This window comes from Plectropomus leopardus, chromosome 20 (genome assembly GCF_008729295.1).
Source record: "Plectropomus leopardus isolate mb chromosome 20, YSFRI_Pleo_2.0, whole genome shotgun sequence".
Classification (NCBI taxonomy): domain Eukaryota; kingdom Metazoa; phylum Chordata; class Actinopteri; order Perciformes; family Serranidae; genus Plectropomus; species Plectropomus leopardus.
Window position 1 is genome coordinate 3,734,699 of NC_056482.1, and position 25,559 is coordinate 3,760,257.

General features: G+C 36.0%; 2 protein-coding genes across 3 annotated transcripts in view; one reads left to right on the forward strand and one right to left on the reverse strand.

The window, feature by feature from the left end:
- pde8b (phosphodiesterase 8B) overlaps window positions 1–4,240 on the forward strand; it is a 71,380-nt gene extending 67,140 nt beyond the window's left edge. For both annotated transcript variants that reach the window (XM_042508962.1, XM_042508963.1), the window contains exon 22: window positions 3,744–4,240. In XM_042508962.1, coding sequence (XP_042364896.1) covers window positions 3,744–3,853 — 110 coding nt within the window. In that variant the 3' untranslated portion in view covers window positions 3,854–4,240. The remainder of the gene's footprint in view (window positions 1–3,743) is intronic.
- A 6,948-nt stretch (window positions 4,241–11,188) lies between these two features.
- wdr41 (WD repeat domain 41) lies at window positions 11,189–25,078 on the reverse strand. The gene is made up of 14 exons (XM_042509401.1): window positions 24,879–25,078; window positions 24,688–24,757; window positions 21,449–21,564; window positions 20,575–20,623; window positions 20,355–20,483; window positions 20,176–20,238; window positions 18,837–18,948; window positions 18,633–18,695; window positions 17,425–17,529; window positions 15,577–15,761; window positions 15,370–15,491; window positions 12,623–12,708; window positions 11,633–11,766; window positions 11,189–11,547 (listed from the first exon to the last, which is right to left on the reverse strand). The coding sequence occupies exons 2-14, from the start codon at window positions 24,733–24,735 to the stop codon at window positions 11,407–11,409; spliced, it is 1,353 nt and encodes a 450-aa protein (XP_042365335.1). The 5' UTR covers window positions 24,736–24,757; window positions 24,879–25,078; the 3' UTR covers window positions 11,189–11,406.
- Between the last annotated feature and the right edge of the window lie 481 nt (window positions 25,079–25,559).

The following is a 25,559-nucleotide window of genomic DNA, read 5'->3' on the forward strand; positions in this document are numbered from 1 at the left end:
CAAGCAATAATATGGGGCTTTCAGCCATTTTTGGGACATGCCGAAATTTGACGTTTTTCGCTGTACTATACTATGTGGTTTTCTGCCCTTTATTTGACATGCTATATTATGATGTTTTTGGCTGTTTCTTCAACATGCTTTTCTATGGCTTGATGTGGTTTTCAAGCTATAATATGTGGTTTTCAGCCATTTTTGGGACATGTCAAAATTTGAGATTTTTTGCCATACTATGCTATGCAGTTTTCGGCCATTTTTTCAACATACTATATTATGACATTTTGGACTTTTTTTCGACATGCTATATTATGACATTCCTTGCCCTTTTTTCGACATGCTATATGGCGTGTCTCTACAAGCTGTGATGTGTGGTTTTCAGCCATTTTTGGGACATGACACAATTTGAGAGTTTTCGCCATACATACTATGCAGTTTTCCACCATTTTTTCGACAAGCTGTAATATGACATTTTGGCCTTTTCTTCGACAAGCTGTGCTATGACGTCTCTCTACAAGCTATAATATGTGGTTTTCAGCCATTTTTTTGGACATGTCAAATTTGACATTTTTTGCCATACTATACTATGTGGTTTTCCGCTGTTTTTTCAACATGCTTTATTGTGACATTTTGGCCTTTTATATCGACTTGCTATACTATGGTGTGTCTCTACAAGCTATAAAATGCATGTGGTTTTCAGCCATTTTTGGGACATGTCAAAATTTGACTTTTTTTGCCATACTAAACTATGCGATTTTCCACCAATTTTTTCCGACATGCCAATTATGACATTTTGGTCTTTTTTTCGACATGCTATACTATGGTGTGTCTCTACAACCTTTAATATGCAGTTTTCAGCTATTTTTGGACATGCTGAAATTTGACGTTTTTCGCTGTACTATACTATGTGGTTTTCTACCCTTTATTCGACATGCTATATTATGATGTTTTTGGCCTTTTTTCTTGACATACTATCAGCCATTATTTGGACATGTCAAAATTCGAGATCTTTCGCCATACTATACCATGCAGTTTTCACCATTTTTTCGACATGCTATAATATGACATTTTGGCCTTTTTTTTTCGACATGTTATACTATAGCGTCTCTCTACAAGCTATAAAATGCAGTTTTCAACCATTTTCGGGACATGTCAAAATTTGACTTACTAGTCGCCGTACTATACAATGTGGTTTTCTGCCCTTTGTACGACATGCTATATTATGACGTTTTTGGCTGTTACTTCAACATGCTTTTTTATAGCGTGTCTCTACAAGCCATACTATGTGGTTTTCAGCCATTTTTGGGACATGTCAAAATTTGACATTTTTTGCCATTCGACCGTTTTTTAGACATGCTATATTATGATGTATTTGGCCGTTTTCCCAACATGCTATATAATGGTGTGTCTCTACAAGCTATAAAATGCAGTTTTCAGCCATTTTTGGGACATAAAAATGTGACGTTTTTCGCCAAACCATACTATGTGGTTTTCTGCTGTTTTTTTGGACATGCCAATTTTTACATTTTTTGCCTTTTTTTCGACATGCTATACTATATTGTGTCTCTACAAGCTTTAATATGCAATTTTCAGCTTTTTTTGGGTCATGTGAAAATTTGAGTTTTCGCCATACTATACTATGTGGTTTTCTGACGTTTTTTGCTGTTCTTCAACATGCTATACTATGGCATGTCTCTACATGTCTCTAATATATATGGGCTTTTTTCAACATGCTATACGTTCCAAAACATCATAATATAGCATGTTGTGAGTTTTCATTTACTCGTGGTCGGTCAAAGCCAAGCAGCAGACTGAAAGGTTTTTTTTCAGAGGGATGAAAAGGCGAACAGTTTTACAGGACTTACATATACCCCCTAACACAAAGTCTAAGCAAGATAAGGCAAAAGCACAAAAAGCACACACACAGTCATCTGTTGTACCTCTTTATCTGGAGATCTGTCGCTCTCCACTCTCTGTCTGTCCTCATTGGCTGGCCTCGCGTTGGCATGTTTGAGTAGAAACTTCCTCTTCTACCCCTCATCATGTGGTTTCCTGTCAGTGGTTGCTCAAGCAGCTGCTGCTACTGATTCATGAACATGTTAAACATGCTCATGAGCCAGGGTGGGGCCATTTACATGTTCATGAAGGGGTTCACCTCCCTCGGGGGGAATGAGCAAGCTTGGGTTAGGATCTTGGTGCGAGATTCCATTCTTGGCTGGTCTCCAAACAGTATAGTATGTGGTCAAAAATGGCACAAAAATGTTATATTATAGTATGTGATCCTAAACGGCACAAAAAAGTCACGATATAGTATGTTGTCCGAAAGAGCACTAAAACATCATGGAATAGTATGTGGTCCAAAATGGCACAAAAACCTCAAGATATAGTATGTCTTCTAAAATTACACAAAAATGTCAAAGTATAGTATGTCATCCAACACAGCACAAAAACGACATAGTATAGTATGTCCTCAAAAATGGCAAAAAAAAACATCATAGTGTAGTATTTCAATGTAGTATGTCATCAAAATTGCACAAAAATGTCATAGTTTAGTATGTGGTCCAAAACGGAACAAAAACGTTGTAGTACCGTATGTGGTCCAAAATGGCACAAAAACGTCATATGTCTTCCAAAATGACACAAAAATGACACAGTATGTCCTCCAAAATGTTACAAAAACATTACAGTATAGTATTTCATCCAAAATGACACAAAAACTACATAGAATAGTATGATGTCCAAGATGACACAAAAACGCCATAGTATCAGTGTCTTACAAAATACCGTAGAAATGTCATAGTGCATATTTTGTCCAAAATGCCTTAAATGGCCTAAATGGCCTAAAAATATCATTGTATAGTATGGGGTCCAAAATGGTATGAAAAGAGTCATACCATAATGTGTTGTCAAAAGTACCATAACAATTTAGTAATATAGTATACTGTCCAAAATTGCCTAAAAAATGCAATAATGTAGTATGTCATCCAAAATGGCATAGAAAAAGTCATAGCATAGTATGTCGTCCAAGGCAGCAAAAAAAAAACATCATCTAGCATATCATCCAAACTAGCATAAAAAAGTCATACTATAGTATCTCGTTCAAACCTGCATGAAAGAAAAGCAACTCTGTACTATATTGCCCAAAATAGTATAAAAAAGTCAGAGTTTACTATGTCATCCAAAATGGCATTAAAAAGGTCATAGTGTATTATGGCCACTAAAAACATTTTTAAAAAGTCATACTAGTTATGTAAAAAAATGCATACTATAGTGTCGTCCAAAATAGTATAAAAAAAGTCAAAGTCAATGGCATAAAAATGTTATAGTATGGTTTGTCACACAAAATTGCATAATAAGTATTTATTAAAGTAGTAAAGTATGTCCAAAATAGCATAAAAAAGTCATCCTATAGCATGTGGTCAAAAATTGATAAAAAATAAACAAATAAGAAAAGGTCATAGTACACTAAATTGTCCAAAATGATATAAAAAAAATATTTTTTGTTAAATGTCTTCCCTAATAGCTTGACAACCCCATAATATAAAAACGTCAAAGTATAGCATACAGTATGTCAAAAAAAATCATGGTAATGTATGTTGTAGAAATTCATAATTTTCAAAAAGTACAGCTTGTCACGAAATTGAGATTGTATATTATATTATTTGTTTAAAAAAATCAAAGTATAGTGTGTCATAAAAAGTCAGATTACAGGATGTGACAGCAGTGTGTTTTTGTGTATCACTTTCCAGCCTTTGCCAGCCTGCCTGGTCTAATGGAGCACCTGTCGGAGAATTACAAGTACTGGAAGAGCTTGGATGAGATGAAGTGTAAGAGCCTGCGTCCTCCCCCTCCGTCGTGACCAACTCCTTGTTGCCTCCTCTCATCCTTCGCTCCCAGCAGGGTAGGACAGCGAATGCAGCCCTGCAGAGAAACACTTAGTCTCTTCAGCTGTGATTGGACGCAGCTCTGTGGCGCTCCCGGACACATTCGTGGGCCCGAAGCTGCGTGATCGAGGTCTCTGTGAGCAGAAATCGCTGGCTGACGAACACTGGGGTGCTGTTTCGATCTCAAATCACAGCCTCTTTTCTTGTGCAGCTCCGAGTGGAGGTTGTGTTCTGCAAGTGGAGAACAGGTTGTCATTTGAGGGGCCCCGTCGACTTTTACTGTACGGCCCTGTTAAGTATTCCTACGAAACTGTGTGGACCTCACGGCTCACCTGACAATCTGTACCATACAGTGTAACAACACCACAAACCTGCACTTTAGCTCATCCTTTTGCTTTTCACTTTTTTTCCTGTAATTTTCAAACTTTTTTCCTGTAATTTTCTTTAAACAAATCTTTTCACTCTGTTGCTGTAGAAGAAAAACGGTGATTACAATGGTGACCAAAGCTAGAAGCACTGATGTTCATGCTTGTTCAAATTTGCCAACTTGTGAAGGTGCTCAGCTGGAATTATTTACTTATGAGCTGTGATCCGCTCTGCAGTTAGACACTCTGACTTGTTTCTGGGACCAAATACTTAGCAATCCTGTCCTTTTTGGCCCGTACAGAGAGAACAGTAAGATTTCAGAAAGAGGAGCCATATACACAGAAGAAGGGCTCGTGATGATGTCTGGATCACGTAGGTATCATTTTCCTTTGTGCACTGTGAAAACAGTAAAGATCTGTCAGAACATATGGAACAGAACTTCACTGTATCGGAGCTGTTGAAAGTCAGCAGTCATGCTTTTATCAAATAACACAAAAAAAATCAGTTGTTACGATACACACATAGCTTTGCGACACTAACTGTAGACACTCGCACCCGAAAAAGAAAACAAATCTGACTTGTGAGTATCTGAACAATATAAGCTTTCTATGTGAAGCCACACTGACTGTTGTACAGTATAGAGCAACGCTGCTGTCAGAGCAGCGAGTAGCTGCGTTGGACCTCACAGCAACCTGACAGATGTACAAAGGAGCAGCAGATCCGTGTTTGGATCCAGCTCGTAAAAAACAAAAAAACAGCAGTCTGCCTCCAGCACTAATCAGCTCCGCCTCTCACATGGTTTTTGTTAAACTTATTTTGTTTTCTTTTTGTATCTTAAATCCTGCAACTGCAATTCACCTTGCAGTCATTTGGCCCTGTTTTGGGGGAGAATTACAGCCTGCACATGATTTTTTTAGATTGTTTGGATTGAGAGGACTAACACAAAGGCTGCCAGATCATGAGATTTGCATGGTGTTTCTGCCCTCTGGTGGACAGAGTTAGTTATTACCCCACTGTGACCGCTAATAGAAAATGCAACTATTCTGCTTTAATATTTGAACAGGTGTTATCTTGTTAATGTTAATGCATTCTACATTTTTTAAATGTTAACACATGAAGGTGTAACAGTAGCCTATTAGAAACAATTAGCACTCACAGAAAATTCCACGTATTTAACCCTTTGAAACCAGGAGTGACATCAATTTTCTCATGCTGCTTTTAGTATTTTAACTAGTGTTAAAAAAGCATGTTCCTCAATCAATTATTTGGTAATATTAACAATTGATTAATCAATTAATGGTTATTTGGGGGAAAAACATAAAAACTAAAACTGCATTTTATCCCGTCAATCACATCAACATACTGCAAATATTTTGACAGCATCTTATAGCCTGTTGATTAAATTTAACATTCAATTAAATATTTACCAGCCAATTAACTAACTATCAACCCTTATTTAAACTTCTGAGGTATTAAAACCTCTCAACACTGAGCAAATTGGTGCGATTTCTTTCAAAAGAAGAAAACATAATGTCCGCCGCTTGATGAATATTTAATATAATCACTTCCACAGTGACATTTTGAACTGCACGCGCTTTGTTAGATATTTCTTTCAAGGCAATGAGTAACTTTTTAATAATTTCTTAAGAAATTCCAAGGAATTAGTAGATTTCTTTTTTATATAAAGCTAGGAAAAACATCTAGGGAGAAAAAAAATCTGGGGAAAAAAATATCATAATTAATTATCATAATTACTTAAAATTATGTTACAAAATTAGAATAATCTAAGAATTGTTTCCAGTTTTTTCCTTGTATTTTAATTATGTTTTTTGTTTGTTTTTTGTTTTTGTTTGGGTTTTTTTTTTTACTTTTTTAACTTTTTTTTACTAATTTTTAAGTTATTTTCTTGTGACTTTTTACTAATTTCTTTCATTGCTGTCTTATGTTTTTGAAAGAAATCAAGCCAATATGCTCAGTTTTTAAAGGGTTAATTTGGGCAAAAATGGATAGAAACATGTGTTTGAGCCAACAAGCCATCGTCGGCGTCACTGATGTCTGCAAATCAGCTGAAATGTATCCCATATTAAGTAAGGGAAATTGTCTGAGTGCTTTGAAGTGATAATAGTGTGAATAATTTCAAGATTTTCGCCATTAGCATTGTCTTAGGATTTTTGTAGTGGGCACTGCTGTTTTTCATTAGGAGTATTAGATCTCTTTGATATTATAAGAAAATTGGATTTGAAATCTGCTGCTTTGGTGAAATTATGTAATATTATTATGCATTACCAGCTCCAGTCCCAAGACTTCAACTCCAGGAAATGCACATTATTGCAGCATTAACCAAAGGCACAGAGAGCTCGTTACTGGTGCCTTATTCTTTGGTCATCTTTACAGAGTAGTTTTGTTTTGTTTTGTTTTGTTTTTTTAGTTAAAACAGTTCCTCTTCTCTATAGAAAAGCCATACAATGTTTTAGATATTTAAAATTTTGCTTTGGTTATGTTGCTTTATGATCTCTGCTAGTTGTAACTCAGTGGTCCTGACATTTTATCCTGTTTTGTACGACTGTGAGGTTTTAAAACAGAAACTGAATCAGGGGAAGTTGGATCAGAATTCCACTATTTGTCAGTTATTGTCTCAGCTCACTTTTAATTGACTAAACTGGTCAAATCCCAGTATTCATAATGATATGACATCATTTTATCGATGACCAAGGTCTTAATCAACGCCTTAATCTTGTCATGTCTCGGTGTTTAGGTCTGCTTTTGTTGCAACACACTGTAAAACTACCTAATGTACCTGCTGTTCTTGTAAATAATCACACAGTATTTGCTTTGCATTTTAACATAATTTGCTTGTGTAACTTTTTTTTTTGGGGGGGGGGGGGTGGGTATGTGTTTGCAGGGTGATTTACAAAATCTCTAAAAAATTTTAATTTTTTTACAATTTTGAAATGTGGCTCCACCTCTGAATGTGTCCTGACTGCTATCTCTGATCACGAGAAGATATTTTTGCTAGATTTCTACTCACAAAGCCAATTTAAATACTTCGGATTTACATGTCAGACATGCCTTTTTTTCTGTGAACAGCGATGACTGGAATGTGATGATATCAGTTAGGTGAGATGACAGCCACGCTTTGATTCTACAGAGGCACAGCCAGATTGTATAACTGCTTGTTGCGTAATAATAAGCCTTCATCACTTACAGTGATTTCTATTTCCTCTCTCTCTATCTCATCTCTGACACTGATGGCCGTGGCTGCGTGCCAATCCTGTGTTGCTTTTGTATAATTTATAAACAGAACAATAATTAGAAAGTGATAATGTTGCATACAGTACAAATTATTTTTCAAAGAGAAAAAAATATATTGGCCATGAGAACTGTAATTGTGTATTTTGAAAGATTTTACTGCCTCATGCATAGTCGTGAAAAAAACTTTCCATCACTTAAATTTACCATGTTTGTTTGAAATGTTTGACTTAGTTTTGCTCTCTGGATTATGATGTCTTACTTTGATGTTCACTGTCAAACACACAAATGTATTGTGAGAGACGATTAAAGCGTTCTTTAAACAACTTTTTTATGAGTGGCATCAACAACTTCAAAGCAAGAATTCAACATTTTCTTACTTACTTTTTGGTGAAAAGTTGGGTCGGAGGACCATCGCTGTCTCGTATCTGTTCAGTAAATATAAAGGCTTCAAGCAGAAAACGGAGGGCGTCAAGAGAGTCAAGAGTGAACAGCTGGCCTGGCTCTGTCCAAAGCTAAAAAGAAAAATAAGTTAAATTAAGTACTGTTATAATAAAGTTAAATGAAGTGCTGTTATAATGAAGTTCAATAAAATAGTTACATTAAAGTTAAATAAAGAACTGTTTTTGAAACTAAATAAAACACTGTTAAAGTTAAGTAAAGCACTGTTATTATAAAATTTAAGTACTGTGCTGATAAACCCAAAGTATTGTTGTCATTAAGTTGCAGTCATGTGAAAAAATTAGGACACCCCATTAAATATTCAGTTCTTTGTTAAGAAATGTTCACATATTGATGTCTAATTTTTTAAAATTTATCTCTGGAAAAGAAAGTGATTTATTGCAGGTAAACAACAAAAATTAACCTTGTTTTACTCATTAAACAAAAGATATCAACAAACATGCATATTCTAACTAAGCAAAAAGTTAGGACACCCTACCTCGGACATCGGTCTGACGAAAGTTTGCCCCAGTCCTCAACGCAGAATTCTTTCAGCTGTGAGATGTTTGAGGGGTTTCTTGCATGTACAGCCCGTTTCAAGTCACCCCACAGCATCTCAATGGGATTAAGATCTGGGCTTTGACTTGGCCATTCCAGGACTCTCCATTTCTTAGTTTCCAGCCAGTCCCTGGTGGATTTACTGGTATGTTTTGGGTCATTGTCATGTTGCAGGGTCCAGTTCTGCTTCAGCTTTAAGTTTTTTACAGATGGTCTCACATGTTCCTCAAGCACCCTCTGATACACGGTAGAATTCATGGTGGATTCTATGATGGTGAGCTGGCCAGGTCCTGCTGCAGCAAAGCATCCCCAAACCATGACGCCTCCACCACCGTGCTTCACAGTTGGTATGAGGTTCCTTTCCTGGGATGCTGTATTTGGTTTACGCCAAACATGTCCTCTGCTCTGGTGTCCACATAACTCAATTTTAGACTCATGTCCAAAGAACATTATTCCACAAGTCCCGGTCTTTGTATACGTTCTCTCTGGCAAACTTTAGTCTAGCCTTTGGGTTTTTCTTAGAGAGCAAAGGTTTCCTCCTTGCACGCCTCCCATGAATGTTAAACTTATGCAGTCTCTTTCTGATTGTTGTGGCATGCACTTTCACATTTACAGCAGCAAGAGCCTGCTGTAAGTCCCATGATGACATTTTAGGGTTTTTGGAGACATTTTGCGGTCTGCTCTCAGGGTGAACTTGCTTGGACAGCCAGACCTGGCCATGTTGGCAGTCGTTTTGAATGTCCTCCACTTGTAGACTATTTTTCGGACAGTGGAATGGCTGATTTTGAGATCTTTTGAGACTCATAAGCTGCTACAATCTTCTTTCTGAAGGCTTCAGACAGCTCTTTTGATCTCACCATGGTGTTCACACTCACTTCAACTGTCAGGAGCACACCAAACTAAATGTCCTTCATCAGCCTCCTTTATCACGTGCACCTGATGTGATACAGTTGTGTGTGATTTTAGCCATTCGAAGTGGGAATAAATGTAGGGATGTCCTAATTTATTTCTCACCAGAAATTGCATTTTTATAATATTACATTTTACAGAATGTTATAAGTTTTTTCTTCAGTTTTAATTGTTTAGTTATATTACTGGAATCTCTCAGTATATAACTGAAGTTACATTATATTTATATAATAGAAAATCAGTATTAAATATCCATATGTCCAAATTTGTTAAAAAAACACACATTCTTTCATAGGGTGTCCTAATTTTTTCACGACTGTAATTAAAGTACTGTTATAGTTAAGTAAAGTACTATTGGAACAACGTTAAATGAAGTGCTTACAGTAGAGTTAAATAAAGTACTATTGTAACAAAGTTAAAGTATTGATTTAATACAGTTAAATAAAGATAATGATAAAGTAACAGAATTGTCATAACAAAGTTAAATAAAGTACTGTTATAATAAAGCTGAATAAAGTATTGTCAAAATAATGTTAAATAAAGTGTGGTTATAATAATTCAAATACAGTATTGCCATAATTAAATAAAGTACTGTAACAGTTAAGTTTAATAAAGTATTGTTATAATAAAGTTCAATAAAGTGCTGGTATAACAATGTAAAATAAATTAAAGTTATATAATAGTTATAACAAAGTTAAATTAGTGTTATAAAGTTCTTTTACAGTAAAATAGTTAAATAAAGTACTGGAATAATAATGTTAATGTATAATTATAGAAAAACAAAGTATTGTTATAATGAAGTTGAAATAAAGTGCAGTCATAGTAAAGTTAGATAAAGTACTGTTATGATAAAGTTGAATAAAGAATGGTCATTATAAAGTTAAATAAAGTTCTGTTATAATATTTTAAATATAGTACCGCCATAATTAAATAAAGTACTGTTAGTTTAGTTAAATAAACTACTGTTATAATAAAGTTCAATTAAGTGCTGTTAAAGTAAAGTTAAATAGAGTACTGGTATAATAATGCTAATAAATAATGTAATAAAGTATAGTTACAAAGTTAAAGTATTGTTATAATGAAGTTGAAATAAAGTGCAGTCATAGTAAAGTTAAATGAAGTACTATATATATAGTACTATAATAATTTAAATAAAGTATTGTCATTATTAAAGTACTGTTACAGTTAAGTTAAATAAAGTACTGTAATAAAGTTCAAAAACGTTAAATTAAATACTGGTAAGTATTGTTACAATGAAGTTAAATTAAGCACAGTTGTAGGAAAGTCAGATAAAGTACTGTTATAATAAAGCTGAATGAAGTATGGTTGTTATAAAGTTAAATAAAGTACTGTTATAATGAGGTTCAATTAAGTGCTACTATAGTAAAGTTAAATTGAATACTGGCATAATAATTTAAATAAAGTATTGACATAATTTTTAAAAAGTACTGTTACAGTTAAGTTAAATAAAGCATTGTTATAATAAAGTTGAATTAAGTGCTGTTATAGTTGAGTTAAATAAAGTACTGGTATAATAATGTTAAATAAAGAATAGTGATAATAAAGTTAAAGTACCATTATAATAAACCCAGTACAGCTTCACATTCTAACTCATAAACACCCAGAAATCCCAAAAAGAGGAGCAAGGAGTGCAGGTGTTCAGAGAGCAGCAGACAGTAACGTACCTGCTGCACCCTGACAGGCCTCCAGCATCACCCCAGTCTGACTTCACCTCATCATCACAGCGCTCAAACACTTCAGGCTAGAAATAAAAACATTGCAAATGATCTGTTTCAAATATGAGGTATTTACTGAGCTCTTTTTTTAGATTTCAATACTTTCCATTAATTTAGTTAAATACTTTCAGTCAAAAGGCAAACATCACATTATCATTAAAGCTAACGACAATCATTACAGCAAACACAAACGATGTGAGGCCATCACCATCCAACGACTTCACATCTGATTTTTTGTTCTTTAAAGGTGGTGATTCAGGGGTTAAAGGTCAAAGTCCTCCGTTCTCCTCCAGTTTTTGGAAAAGTGCCAGGCTGCGGAGGTGGGACTGCCTCTCTCCGTTCTTCCACAGAATGAGCAGGTGGTCCGTCGAGCAGGTGACCAAACCGTTCTCCTGAAAGCTCACGAACATCTGACACAAAAAAAGGGGGGTTGTTACTTTTGTGGCAGCATTATGAAAGCAGAACATAAGCTTTGGACAGCATTAAAAATTATACCTGGATTGCTCCCGAGTGTCCAATCAGATCGCCTGTCAACTCCAGCGTCCTGATGTTTGGGATGTCCATGACCTTCTTAGACGGAGGACCGGTCTGTTTGTTTGACCGGCTGAAAGTCCACATCCCAAAGAATCCTGCATTATTGGTCAGAGAGGAAGGACTCAGATTAACCCTCTATGGTATGGTTTTGCCTCTAGATGACATACCCATTTTTTGGCTGTTTGCATTCTCACAATACATTCTCAATTACGCTGCAATACTTTCATAAAGAGCCTGGGCCCTCAGGGAACCAACAGCACTGTTTTCAGGAAAAATAATGGCGAACCAGGTATAGAAAGGGTTCATTAAAATAATCATTAGTTGCAGCCCTATTCCACATTGCCACCATTATAGGTTAAAATGTACTAAAATTTCCCCTTAAAGAACACAGAATGTACAAGTTACTGATTTCTAGTTTCCCAGAGATTTTAAACAAACGATGGACAAATATTTGGCGTTTGGTGTTGATTAGCGAGTTATGTAGCCAGAGTGTACTCTCCAGCCAAAATCTATTCAGAATGACCACAGCTCTACACCGACTGCAACCAGCTCGACCATCAAAGATAGCACGACCACACACACGCACACACACACACACACACACACACACACACAAACTTAGACCACCCCACTTAAGTAGGAAACAGGCTCTGGGAGTGCTGGAACAGTCCACTCTCCTTTGATACACACACCACCACATCTGGACCGCATTACTGCACCTCCACGCCACCCACGCATCAACACACTCAACTGTGCACACAAAAGTTGAGTGCAGGCAATTTTCCTCACGCTTTGAACTTTGTGATTCGTACTCGTGTGTGTAATCTATCACTGGGAACAGAGTCCAGTTTTCTTTAAGGAGGCAATCCACAGGAGGAAATGGGAAGATACGTCTCAAAATGTGACATTAAAGCATGTCACACGTTGTATTTGCGTATGTGTACGTGTCACCTGCAGAGGCTGGTTCAGCAGGCAAAGGCAGGTCCTGGATCTCCCACATCCTCACACTGCCGTCTTCAGAGCAGGACATGAGCTCGCTGAAACAGAGACAGAGTCACACCAACAGTCCAACAGCTGCTTAAATTACAACTAAGCTAGGGGTCCACCGCTAATGTTTTTCAGGGCTGATACCGATTATTAGTAGCTAATGAAACTGATGAATGACAATAAAAATGAAATGCTTCTGTCAATATTTAGAATTTGGAATATGACAGATTCCAACACAAAACTTAGTTAAAAACTGAACTTGTACTGAAGTGCTATTTTTAGTAGTGCAATTACCTGTAACAATGCAATTATCTTAAATGGCAATAATAATATATAGCATGTAATAGCAAGTTTTTTTTATAAAGTCAAGTTAAAATTTAAATAAAAATGAATAAATAAAAACAGCTCCCTAAGGTTCCACAAAGTAAAAGTTCCTCCCATGCTGACACTTTCTTTGCACTTTTTAATTTATTAATTTTATCTGTGATCACTAATATAAAACACTGACACAGATGATCGGCAAAATGCCAAATATCAGCCCCAATAATTAACCAGGCCGATAATCTGTCGACCTGTAATTACAGTTAAGTGTATTTCACACACGTGGACACAGATGTGTACTGCACTGTTCTCTTTTTATTGCTTTTTGCAATAAATATACAATATTTTGACTATTTATATTTTTTTTGTACTGTCTGAATATCTAAAATAAGTCTACACTAAAATATTTCATTCAAATTATAGATCACAACACAAAATCATGCATTAAAAGAGCGTTCACTCCAACATAAAACCTACATTGTTTACCTCTTACCTGCAATCAATAAATCTAAACCGTTTTTTGTAAGTTGGGAGTGTTGGATATCGGCTGTAGAGACGTCTGCCTTCTCTCTAATATAATGGAACTAAATATCACTCGGTTTGTGGTGCTCAAAGCAGCCAAAAAATACATTTTAAAATGGACATTAACATGATGGAAAAGTCACTCTCTCTTTTTGTTTATTGATTCTATTGGACTGCTTATAAGCATTTTATTCCAGTTTGCTTCTCTGGGATCTGTTAAAAAAAGTGAAATGTTATACAGGCAGATGTTAGCTGAGTCAAAGATGAAGGCGAGACCTTTAAGAGGTCATGGGACTTTTTTTTTGCTCACAGCGTCTCTGTGATCACTGATGATCCAACTGTTTGACTATGACTACTAAATGTTTATTTTGGCTGTTATAAAAATGTGCATTTGTCACAGGCCTCCGGACGTTGTACAGCTACAGATAATAACTTGTCTGTTTGTTTACATTGAAATAAAGGAGAACATCAATAATAAAAAAAAAAAAGAAAAACTCAACAGTAATGTTTCTTTTAAGAAATCATGACACTGTAACTCATGATAATCTACAGACCTTGTTTTGAGCAATTTCATGTGGGAACTATTTTCTCTCTACTGAACTAGATTCACCAATCAAATCAGGGCAGAAAAAAGCATCTACAGCTATTGTTAGAGCTCAGCTGAGCAGGACGCCATTAATGTTTACATCTTCTGCTGTCACTGCTGCAAACCTCTCATCCACGAGAAAATGCACGCCCCCTTTGAGTGCATCTCAAAAAATTTGAATATTGTGAAAAACATTAATATTTTCCATTAGTTATTTGAGGAGGTGACAATTTAACATATTCCAGACTCACTACATAAACTAACATGTATCCAGTACTGGAGGTACAGGTACTGGATTTCTGATTTACTATCAGCCATAGTCATCAAAATAAAAAAAATTTAAAAAACTGCTTGAAATATTCTCATTTACGTGTAATGAATACACATTATACCACATTATATGAGTTTACCTTTTTGAATTAAAATACTTAGAAAAAGTAACGTTTTCCACAATATTATAATTTTTTGAGATGCACCTGTATTGGAGAGAAGGCAGAACTCTCTGTGGTCCAAATCTCTAACACTCGGCAACTCACACCAAAACAATTCAGATTAAAAAGCAGCACTATAGGTAAAATAAAAAATGAGTGTTTCTGATCTGCGGGTGAACTGTTCCTTTAAGCAGAGATTCTGGAGTTCAAAGTTAAAAACTGGTACAAGTGAGAAGTGTGTCTTCTCTAAGAACATCATTTAGAAAAGCAATCAGTGGCAAATAATTATTTATCTGTTTAATTATTTATTTTTATTTTTTTTACAGTTTTACTATCATTTTATTCATGTATCATTTTATTATTTTAGTATATTTACTTATTATTAAAGTACTTTGTGCTGTTATCTTGTCAATTACCTGTTATCTGCAGTTTGAGTAATTTACTTATTTATCTTTAATTATTACTATTATCATTTTATCTGTATATTTACTTGTTTATTTATCTATTTACCTGTTGTCTTTTTCCCTCTATTCATAGCTTTTATTCTGCCTCTGCTGTTTACTCACTTTTGGTAGCATTTCCTCACTTCCTCAGTTTCTGGTTTTAATGAGTACTTCAATTTTTTAATTTTTTTACTTAATCACAAAGTCCTGTTTTCATTCATGTGTTTGCATGCCTGTCTGTATGAAAAATGCTGATCAAAAGTGCAAATTAAGTCTGATTGATTGAAATAAAATATTAATCTAAAGAGGTGAAAAGCTTTTAGTTTTTGTTGTTTTTTATTAATCATACTGAAGCCCTTGTTCTCTGTCACACCTTGGACAGGTTAGAGACAGGAAGTGACATCTTACCTGTCAGATAACAGCATGGTGTGTAACACATTCGAGTCGTGGGCCACCTTCCTGTAGGCCACCACAGTCTTGGTCAGAATGCTGTACACGTACAGGCCGCTGCCCACGGCTGCAAGGATGAGCTAAAAAACACACAAACACACATAATGATAAAAAAAAACCCAAGACACTGACAGTTTTTAAGTCCACTCATCCTGTCTTCCTCACCCGTCCATTGGTGGTCAGATGCTGAATGGACATCTCACTGGGTTTGGGGGCAGCCAGTCGTATTTCGGCCTGAGTGCTGGCTTGTGACTCCTCCCACAGGATGTGCTCATAGGCCAGGATGTTCCAATCAATCGCATCCCATAAGATCAACTCGCCCGCATGGGAACCGCTGGCGAAGAGCCCGTCTGAAGAGGACATGGAACCAGGGTTAGGCGAGTATGAACATTTTCAAACCAGTTTTATGTTAACCTTTAGACACTTAAATATCATAGTATACACTCTGTGCACAAAATGTGCTTTTCAAAATCAAGCTTTGAAAAATATCATACAATAATATTACTTTCTACTTTAATTAGTACATTTTTTAATCTAATCATAAATATCAAATAATCATGAATTTTTAGAATTTTTAGAATTTTAACCCTTTAAATGCCAGGTTTTTGTCATGATGTTTTTGAGGGAAAATAACACAACAAACGTACAACATGCAAAGTGGATTTTTTTTTTTTTAGATTATCACAGCCTGGGAGATGTAAATAATTTGCAGCAACATTATTTGTGACAGTGCACCTAGGGGAAATAGCATTTATCTTCTCCATATGCCAAATATGGTAAAAAAAAAAATAAAAATTGACATTATCAGGTTGAAAATAGAAAAAATTGCAAATTCCAAGACAAAAGTCCAGACTGACACCCAGAAGTAATACAATGCATGTTTTTATGCTTTGATGGCTGTGGAATCAAAATTTGCAGTTTGAATGAGTTTCAATGGCACATTTTTTAATGAGTATGTAATAAGTATAAATGTAATTGTTTCTTTTACACAGTGTATTTTAGACTTATTGTAGGAGCTGAGCAGGAAATTCCAAGATCAAACAAAAAGACACAATATTGCCAAAATGTATGCCATATGCATGAAAAAATAAAAAATAACAATGCAAAGCATGTAAAATGAGGGTTAAGCCAAACACGGGACCAGACTGAACATATGCCGAAGTTTACCAGGTGTCGCACTTGACCCAGCAGCTGCTCCTGAGTGGCACATCATGACACTGTGTCCCTACTGCAAACGAGCATCATAGCTCTCTGTTCATACTGAGTCCATTAAATATGCACTTCTGTTACTTCATGTAAACAAACTACGAAGCTATCAGCTCTGTGCTCCAGATCAGACTGGATACAAAAAAGAGGGGTAAGTGGTCTAGTTGATATCTTCCAAAATGTTTTTACATTACTTTTTAAAACAGAAAATAACATTCATAATAGCCAACAGCAAGTAGCCTAGCTTGTTATTAGCAACGGTAATTTAGCTTACTGGAGAATTTCTGCTTTCTGTCACCTATGTTGGTTTTTGTAGTGAAATAAGGCAGTGTTGCGCAGATAATTCCTAATTTCATCTTTATGGATCAGCGATTACACGTCCATTGTGGAACTTTGAAAGCAAGTGACAGGAATAAATAGAAAGAGTAGTTTTTGATGAAGTTTTACTAAAAACTCGCCAGGTCGATCGTGGTTATTTAGGACAAAATGTCGCCATATTGATGCAGTTCTGTTTTTCTTGACAGACTGTACTGTCTCCTCTTGTCACCCCAAAACATCAGGATTCAATTCAAATTCAAATTAACAAAGACAGCAAGGGTCACTCTGCCCCCTCCCACCTCTACTAAAATTTGATCTGCTTTTTGGTTATAAGCATAATATTATGTTAATCAGCACAGGTTGTTGATGTAGGCTACTTTCAATATGCCAGAACAAATGCCAGTTAAGCAGGTTTGGATAAATTAAAACTGTTTTGAGCTCGTATTCTTGACCAGACGAGCAAAACCAAAAAAAAAAAGACAGACTGACCATTGACGTTGATGAGAGCTCGAATCCTGTCCTGGTGGTCAGACAGGCAGCGGATTTCTGCCAGTGACAGGGAGGAGTCAGTGGAGACTGTCAGCCTGTAGATCACTGCAAACAAACGATAGGAAAATAACTGTCATTATAAATGTAGAGGGAAAAAAAGTACAATATCCCCTATGAGTATAAAGTAGCATAAAATACTCTGTAACAAGTGCCTCAAAATTAACTTAAGTGTAGAACATGGGTAAATGTACTCAGTTACCTCCCACCTCTATTAACATAAATATATTTGACTATTTTTCCAGCTTTTTAGTTGATACATTGTTAAGCAGTTGCAAAGTATTCTCTTTCTATGCAATATTAACTCCTTGAACCTGAAGCAACATCACTTTCCTCATGCTGCTTTCAGACGCCTTTTATAATATCTAAAACTTTGAACCTTCAGCAAATTGGTGCAATATCTTTCAGAAACATGAGAAAAGGCAATGAGCATCTCAGCAGATTTTTTATAAAGCTAAAAAAGATAAATGATTTTTTATAAAGCTTTGGAAAAAGATAGTGAAAAAAACTAGGGAAAAATTATAATTAAATTATTTTAATATCATATCAAAAACTATGTTATAATATTACTGTAATTTCAAGCACTTTTTCCAGATAATTTCCTTCTTTTTTCTTTTTTGTTTACTTTCTTTTTTGGCTTGTTTTTTTCTAATTTTCAGGTAATTTTTTCTTAGTTATGGGTTATTTCTTCTTCTTCTTCTACTGGTGTTTTTGAAATAAAACCAATTTGCAGAGGTTTCAAAGGGTTAATCTGGAAAGTTAAAAAACACACATTTTAAGGGTAAGAGTGCATAAAAAAAGCACAGAAATCAGAGTTTGTTTATCAAAAAGTGTTTGAGGCACTAAAATTTTGTTGATATTGATGCTTGTCCATGTCGAATAGCCTTCTGGTAAATTCGAATTAAAGATAGAGGTATGACAGGTTAATTAAATAATCCAATATGTCAGAAAACAGAATTTTAAGGTGGGAAAAGCAGATATTTTGGGGGGTTGGGGTGGGCGATGAATCTAATACATGAATATACTCAATGTATTGCAGCTGGTTCCACATGTGATGTATAAAATTACTTTTTAAAAATATACATATATATTGTTTTCATCTATTTGTGAATAAAATATTCTGTAATTATTGAACATATTCTGTCTCTTACCTATCTCTTTATCCATAGCAGCCGCTATACAGTTCTTGGGCAGCTCTATCAAAGCGGTTATTCCTGCGAAAATGCCAAGAAGCATTAACAACATTCATCAGTTTGTGTGCAAACAGCAGAGTCAGGGGGTGAGCTCAGTTAGTGCAACAATCAACTCGTGAGACGTTTATTGTGACAGTTCTTCTTCCTTTTGTTTCTCCTCACCGGTGTCGCTGTGGTTCTGTCTGTGGCACTGCAGCTGAAAGTCTTTGTTCCACACACACAGTTCTTCCCCACCAGAGACCCACACACACAGCCGCTCCAGCACCAGCAAACACTGAGAGAGAGAGAGAGACACGCGCGCACCCACACACACACACACAGAGAGCAGCACATAACATATATGCTCCATTTTTAAATATCAACATAACAGCCAAGAAAAGAAACCAAATGCAATTAACCTATAGCTGTTGCAATTAACCTTAATGTATGATCAAGAGGAGGCAATTACCATTTTTATCTACAATCATAAATGGCAGAACAACCTTTAGACTCAAGCATTTTAATTAGTATGTTACATCACACAACTGTAATTGCCCAGAGTTGGATTATTTTAGAGATAAAATTGGCTCTATACATGCTGAAATTACTGGTTATTTAAATGGAGTCAGGTGAATTTGGCAATAGTAATTTTGGTCCTGTTTCTGGTTAAACAAAAAGGATCTTACTCTTTAACAAAAGGGTCTATATCTAAAGGGTCCTTTCCATATGTTGTCAGACACTTAGAGTAACAATCTGAGCCTGTCAATGTCAACATCAATGTATAATGCCTTACAGTTCAGTTTTGTTAGAGTGTGTACCCTTAATGTGTATTTTTGTTTTAATGTAATCTGTATGTAATCTTGATATAAATATGTGCCTTTTTGTCTTTTTACCATAACTGTTAAAATGCATGGTATTGCATGTAACTTTAATATCTTTTTTTTCTTTGCTAAAAGCTTAACTAGGGACAGGAGTCGGAAACTAGCATTAGCTATAATCTCTACATTTGAAACATCAGTTACTTCAGCTTGTAACAGGCAAATGTTGTACTGTTTATTATCTATGAACTATCAAATAAATAAATAAATAAAACACTGAACTTCCCCTTTAAGTGATACATCTATTACAGTGCTCTTAATAAGCCTGAACAAGACTTCCATTTATTTCTCATGTGCTAGCTTGTGCTGCTGTTGGCTGTCTGCATATTTTGACTGTTTTGACTGCTGCTCTTGTCTCTTGCAAAATTGTGAACATGGCTACGCTGTGCCTTTTTTGACTGTTTTTTATTTAAAGCTCAATAATAAAAAACAATAATAACAATAAAAACCTTGTGTCGCTGTAGTCTGTAAGTCAATCTGACAGCATTTCATTCAAACTTGTGTCATGCTAGAAGCCTTACATTAGTTATTAGGTCTGACCCAGTACATTGGAATTTGTGACTTTTCTGTAAAAGTGACTTATTCAGGCGTAAGGCCCACATGCAAAGTTTCCAATACATTTATACTTTTCTACAGGGGCTTACCTTTACAGAAGACTGCAGATCTGAAATGGTCTGAACTCGGTTGCCTGTATCCGGGTCCCACAGCTGACGCACCAGGTTAAAGAAAATCAAGTTTGAATTACAAACACAGAAACACAATGACTGAGTGAATGATATAAGTGTTTGTTTAAACACAGAGGTGTCTTCTGGTATGAGGATACACTGAGGCTTCGGTCTGAGGAGGCTGTGATGAGCGAGGTGTGCGATGTGAGGCCATTATTACAGGTGAAGGTGGTTATGGCTGTTATTTGCTGGGAATGGCCCCTCAGCTCCTGCAGCCTCTCCCCGGTCTAACACAAGGAAAAAAAAAAAAGCAATTAGTGCCACCGTGTTGTGTGCAATTTCACAATGCGCTGAAATAATCAACTTGGAGCCTATTACCTCGACATTCCACACCAAAACAAGGCCATCGTCGCCGGCTGAGGCACATCTGGAAAACAGAACGTAAAAGATGTGAGTTGCTTCTTGCAGGTAGACTCATACGTGACAGAAATATCTCAGCGCACTTGGCAGACCTCATCTTAAATGTAGTCGCCAAGTTAATCTCTATCTGTGTGAGGGATCATTTCCCGTAGCTCCATCTCCGCCCGAGAAATCTTAAAAAAACACCTGTCCTGGGGCTTTCCACCTTCACTTGCCCTCTGACCCTGCGCCATCCGCACTACCTGTTCCCAAAATCAACAGACAGGATGACCGGATAAAAAAAAAAAGAGAGATAAAATGAGAGGAGAGGAACTGTCGAGGATACATTTTCGGACTTCAAAAGCAATCTGGAGAGAATTTTCTGGCCTTTGCCCCCCGACTGTGGACCTGTGAGTGGAGAGGACGAGACCCAGAGGAGGGGGTTATTACTGGAGGAGACCAGGCGTGAAGCCAACCCCCCACCTCCTGACACACACACACGCACGTACTTAGTTCTGTTATAAATCCCAATCTGACCACTTATGCAGGCCCACTCTACCATGCCGGTGTGCAGCATGCTTCCACAAAGCAGCGGAGAGGAGAGCAGGTGCAAAAGCTTTATACGTGTGCGTGCATGTGTGCATGGACAGTGCATGGAGGGGCTTTGGCTCGACTGTACTGTGCACACACAATCACATAGTGGTGATGATTGGGCTCTTGTCATGCTCTGTAAGTTTTCTGTAGGTGAGGATCTCCTGTCAATCACAGAGGGATCGAGGCCAGCCAAGGGTAGAGAGGAGAGAGGTTAGAGAGAGAGAATAAAATAGGAGGGGGGGGGTTGTGGTCTGCTTACCTGAAGTCATCAATCTGCACCAGAAATCGAACAATGTCAAAATGTCCTTTCAGCACCTGCAGCTCAGTGAAGCAGTTTTTGGGCTGTTCCTCTCCGATGCACAACACGGGGCTTTTCTGCAGACATAAGAGGGAAAGTAGTGAGACAAACAGGCAGAGTAGCAGAGGCAGGCAGTGGACTCAGAGAGGAGGCTGGAGAGCGTCCACAGACAGCAGCACAAAGTAACTGTACAATTGCTAAGTATTGTTCTGAAGGACTTTTGAAGGGTCTTATACTTTAAGTCAGGGATACTTTTGCAAAAAAAAAAACCAGGAGGCCAGGGGCCAGATGCAGCAGACCCATACATGTTTCTTGGATATCAAGACATTTCCAGGACTTTAAAGGATGTTTCTAGGATTTTAGGATGTTTCTAGGACTTAAGGACATTTCTAGGTCTTAAGGACATTTTTAGGATATTAGGGACATTTCTGGGATTTTAGGATGTTTCTAGGATTTAAAGCCATTTCTAGGACTTCTAGGACTATCAAATCCAAATGTATTCGCAAAGCACATTTAAAAACAGAGTTGACCAAAATGCTGTACATCGATAAATAAGTTAGAAAGCAATAGTGATAAAAATAATAAATAAAAAATGGCATAAATGACATAAAAGAGGACAAGAGAGGAAGAAAAAGACCAAGCTATTTAAAAGGCAGTGAAACCACAAGGTAAAGACTACAGAAACTGTCAACTTTCATACATGGTCTGAGAAAGCCAAAGACAATAAATGAGTTTTTCAACAAGATTAGACTTAGGACATTTCTAGGATTTAAATTTTTTTAGACATTTCTAGCACTCCAGGATGTTACCAGGATTTAAGGACATTTCTGGGATTTTAAGACATTTCTAGGACCTCAAGATGTTTCAAGAATTTTAGGATATTTCTAGGACTTTATAACTTTTTACTTTTTTTTTACATTTTACATTTACATTTCTTGGATATTTGGACATTTAGGGGCTTAGCTAGGACCTCTGTTGGGGAGGCGGGGAGTTGAATATCACTGCTTTAAGTTTATCCATTTTCTGCTGCTTTCTACTTCTAGTCCACTACATTCCAAGTGAAACCTTGTTATTTTACTGCTTTACATTTATTAGATAATTTCTCAGATTAAGCACTAACTTTAGGACAATACCTTTTCTAAAAAGAATGCAATACCAAAAAAGAGTGTGCACATGGTGCCCCATGTCATGTCTGAGATAGTCTTCTCCACTGCTATTTTCGAGGCCCGTAGAGGCCAAATTTTTCAATCTTGAAGAAAAAAAAAACAAGGATTAGAGAGAAGTCTGCAAAATAAATAGCAATTTCGGTCACAGGACTTTATTTTTTTCTCCTTTCTCTACCATAAATTATCTCATGACTTCTCAGATTTATTTATTTTTTATTGATTCGGTGACCTTTTAGAGGTTGGGAACCACAACTGGACCAAACTGTCTACAATGCGCAAAACAGAGGCCTCCAGTGAATGAAAAATCCAAAACTTCAAATCATTTTTGGTGAATTTAAACACAGAAAAACTGTATGAAAACACACATTTAAAAGCTCTCACACAACTCATTCAGTATAATCTAACTTTCATTTTTTCAGTTGTGTTTTTCAGTGCTTCCCAAACAGCCCTTTCTGATGGGGAACTTGTATGAACATGAAACTTATCTTATCTGCTCTCTTCAAAGACGAACTCCATTAGCAAAGACAATGATTTTACATCACTGAACATCGGGGCTGCTCGCCTACCGCGGCCTCGATCAGGTGGTTTCTTTGTGTTCATGTGTGAATTTGGTGTTGCGAAGGGTTAGTTTTGATCAACCAAATTCACACAATAATACAACAAACTAAAAGATCGAGGCAGCAGTGGACCATCATCTCCATGTTCAGCAATTTTTAATTCCTCCTTTTGTCAGCAGAGACTGGCTTTGGAGAGATCATAGATAAGTTTCACTTTTAGTTTAATTCCCCATGAGAAAGGGCTGTCTATTTGGGAAGTACTGAGAATAAGACTACATAAATGAGACTTAGATTACACTGCATAAGTTGTGTGAGAGTTTGTAAGCAGCAATTTATATATATATATATATATATATATATATATATATATATATATATAATATAGTTTTGCTGTTGTTAAACACAGTCTCCCGACTTGACTTTAATTCATCAAGAATTGTCTGCTTTTTTGGATCCTTCACCATGGAGGCATGCAAGAAAGACAAAGTTTTCTTCACAAAATAAAAGCATTGGTTGAGTAGCCTAATTGACATACACATATGAAATATACCATATGATAAATATGATTTCTGATCTCTGTGAATTTTAGCTCAATTTTACATCAAAACTTGTTAATTATTGTTAGTGGTGGATGAAGTACCTGAAAAATATACTTGAGTAAAAGTACAGATATCTAACCAGAAAATGTCTTTGGTAGAAGTTAAAGTCACCTATTAGAAAACTGCTAGGGTAAAGGTCTACAAGTATCTAATATTTATAGTATTTAAGTATCAAAAGTGATTTTATTTTATTAAACGTGCTTAAGTCGTAAAACTACAATTAATTCTGGCAATGACAGCAAATTGTCATAATTTTTATAATAATGATATCTACTTTTTGTAACATACACCACCTTAAATGAAAGAAAAACAAGGTCTTTATTACAATTTAAAGAACTTAAAGAACAAAAGTTTTGCTTCCCTCCCATTCCTTCTTTATTTTGTAGTAAGTCACCAAAATGCTTAGGAGAAATGCATGTACAAGGTACACATTTTATTAAGGAAATGTAGTGGAGCAAAAGTGAATGTTATCAGAAATATAAAACTCAACCTAAGTACATAATACTCCCAAAAATACGTAGGTACACAGCATTATCATTTCATTACATTACACCACTGGTTATTTTCTATAAATCTGAATCCGCAAAAAAAAAAAAAAAAACTAACGTTAGTAACTTAAATATCAAATATCGTGAAGTAAACAGTAAATTAAGTAAGGCTACAGTACTTGAGTAAATGTAACGTTACTTAGTTACTTTCCATTACTGCTTGAACAATATTTTTTGCACTGAGCTAATGGAGATTAGCGGAGTTTGTAAACAGTATTACCACATCTGCAATAAGGAATAACGTAACAGTATTTAATAAACGAGACACATTGACCACAGAGCTAATTTGGCATTAAAATATTAGCTTCGTTAGCTCGCGTTACATCTTACCTCCACTGAACCCTGAGCTTCTCGACCACCAAGAATCCACCGAAGCATCGCTTTTGATGAGTAACGTTTGCTGGAGGAAACAGAATGAAGCTAGTTTACATATTTATCTGAATATGTACCAAAAACATGTCGTGTTAGCAAAACTGAACGCTTAAAAAACAAGCTAGAAGCAGAGCCGCAGACCACCTTACCACTCATTAGCGTAAACACTGACTCCCGAAACGCTTCCGCTTCAATGAAATATCGTCCTTTTTATCGTCCTCGTGAGATTGTTTTGAGGTGTAATGTTTCGTTTTTATGACCGGATTATTTCACCAAAAACGGTAACGTTATTACTGTCTCGCTTGGGCTAACTATATGTAAGCAAAAGATGCATCTCTGTCACGACCCAAACAAATCACTCATGTGACTCAAAGTACGGAAGCTCTGGTGTGACAAAATTTATTAATACGACAAATACTTCACAAAACATTCTATTTAGTTATAGTTATATATAGTGTTTTCCAAGAAGAGAATCGTCTAGACTTGCTGTAAAATATATAAAAAATATTTTTCTTTTAATTTATAATTTGTGTTTCCCGCCAATAAACTATAATTCCCTCGTCAAAAATTAGTAAAATTACATGAACTCTTTCTCCCACTGAAAAATCTAAAAACAATAAATATGCAAGCTGTGTTGCAAGTTTTTACTGATAAAAAGTAGAATATGAAAATCCTTCATGTGGACATCTCTCCTGTCCTCTACTTTATTGTGTAAAGCAAACTCAAAACCTAAAAGTTACATTTAAACTTAGGGACTGTACTTCATTTATCAGAGTACGGGGATGGACTTTGCAGGTTTTGGCTATGATAAATAGTGTGATTTTGTCACA

Excerpts from the sequence above, each read along its gene's own strand:
- wdr41 (XM_042509401.1), bottom strand. The coding sequence starts at position 24,735 with ATGCTTCGGTGGATTCTTGGTGGTCGAGAAGCTCAGGGTTCAGTGGAG. Across the intron at positions 21,565-24,687 it reads AAGCTCAGGGTTCAGTGGAG|AAAAGCCCCGTGTTGTGCAT; the intron begins GTAAGATGTAAC and ends TTATGTCTGCAG. Across the intron at positions 20,484-20,574 it reads TTTTGGTGTGGAATGTCGAG|ACCGGGGAGAGGCTGCAGGA; the intron begins GTAATAGGCTCC and ends TCCTTGTGTTAG.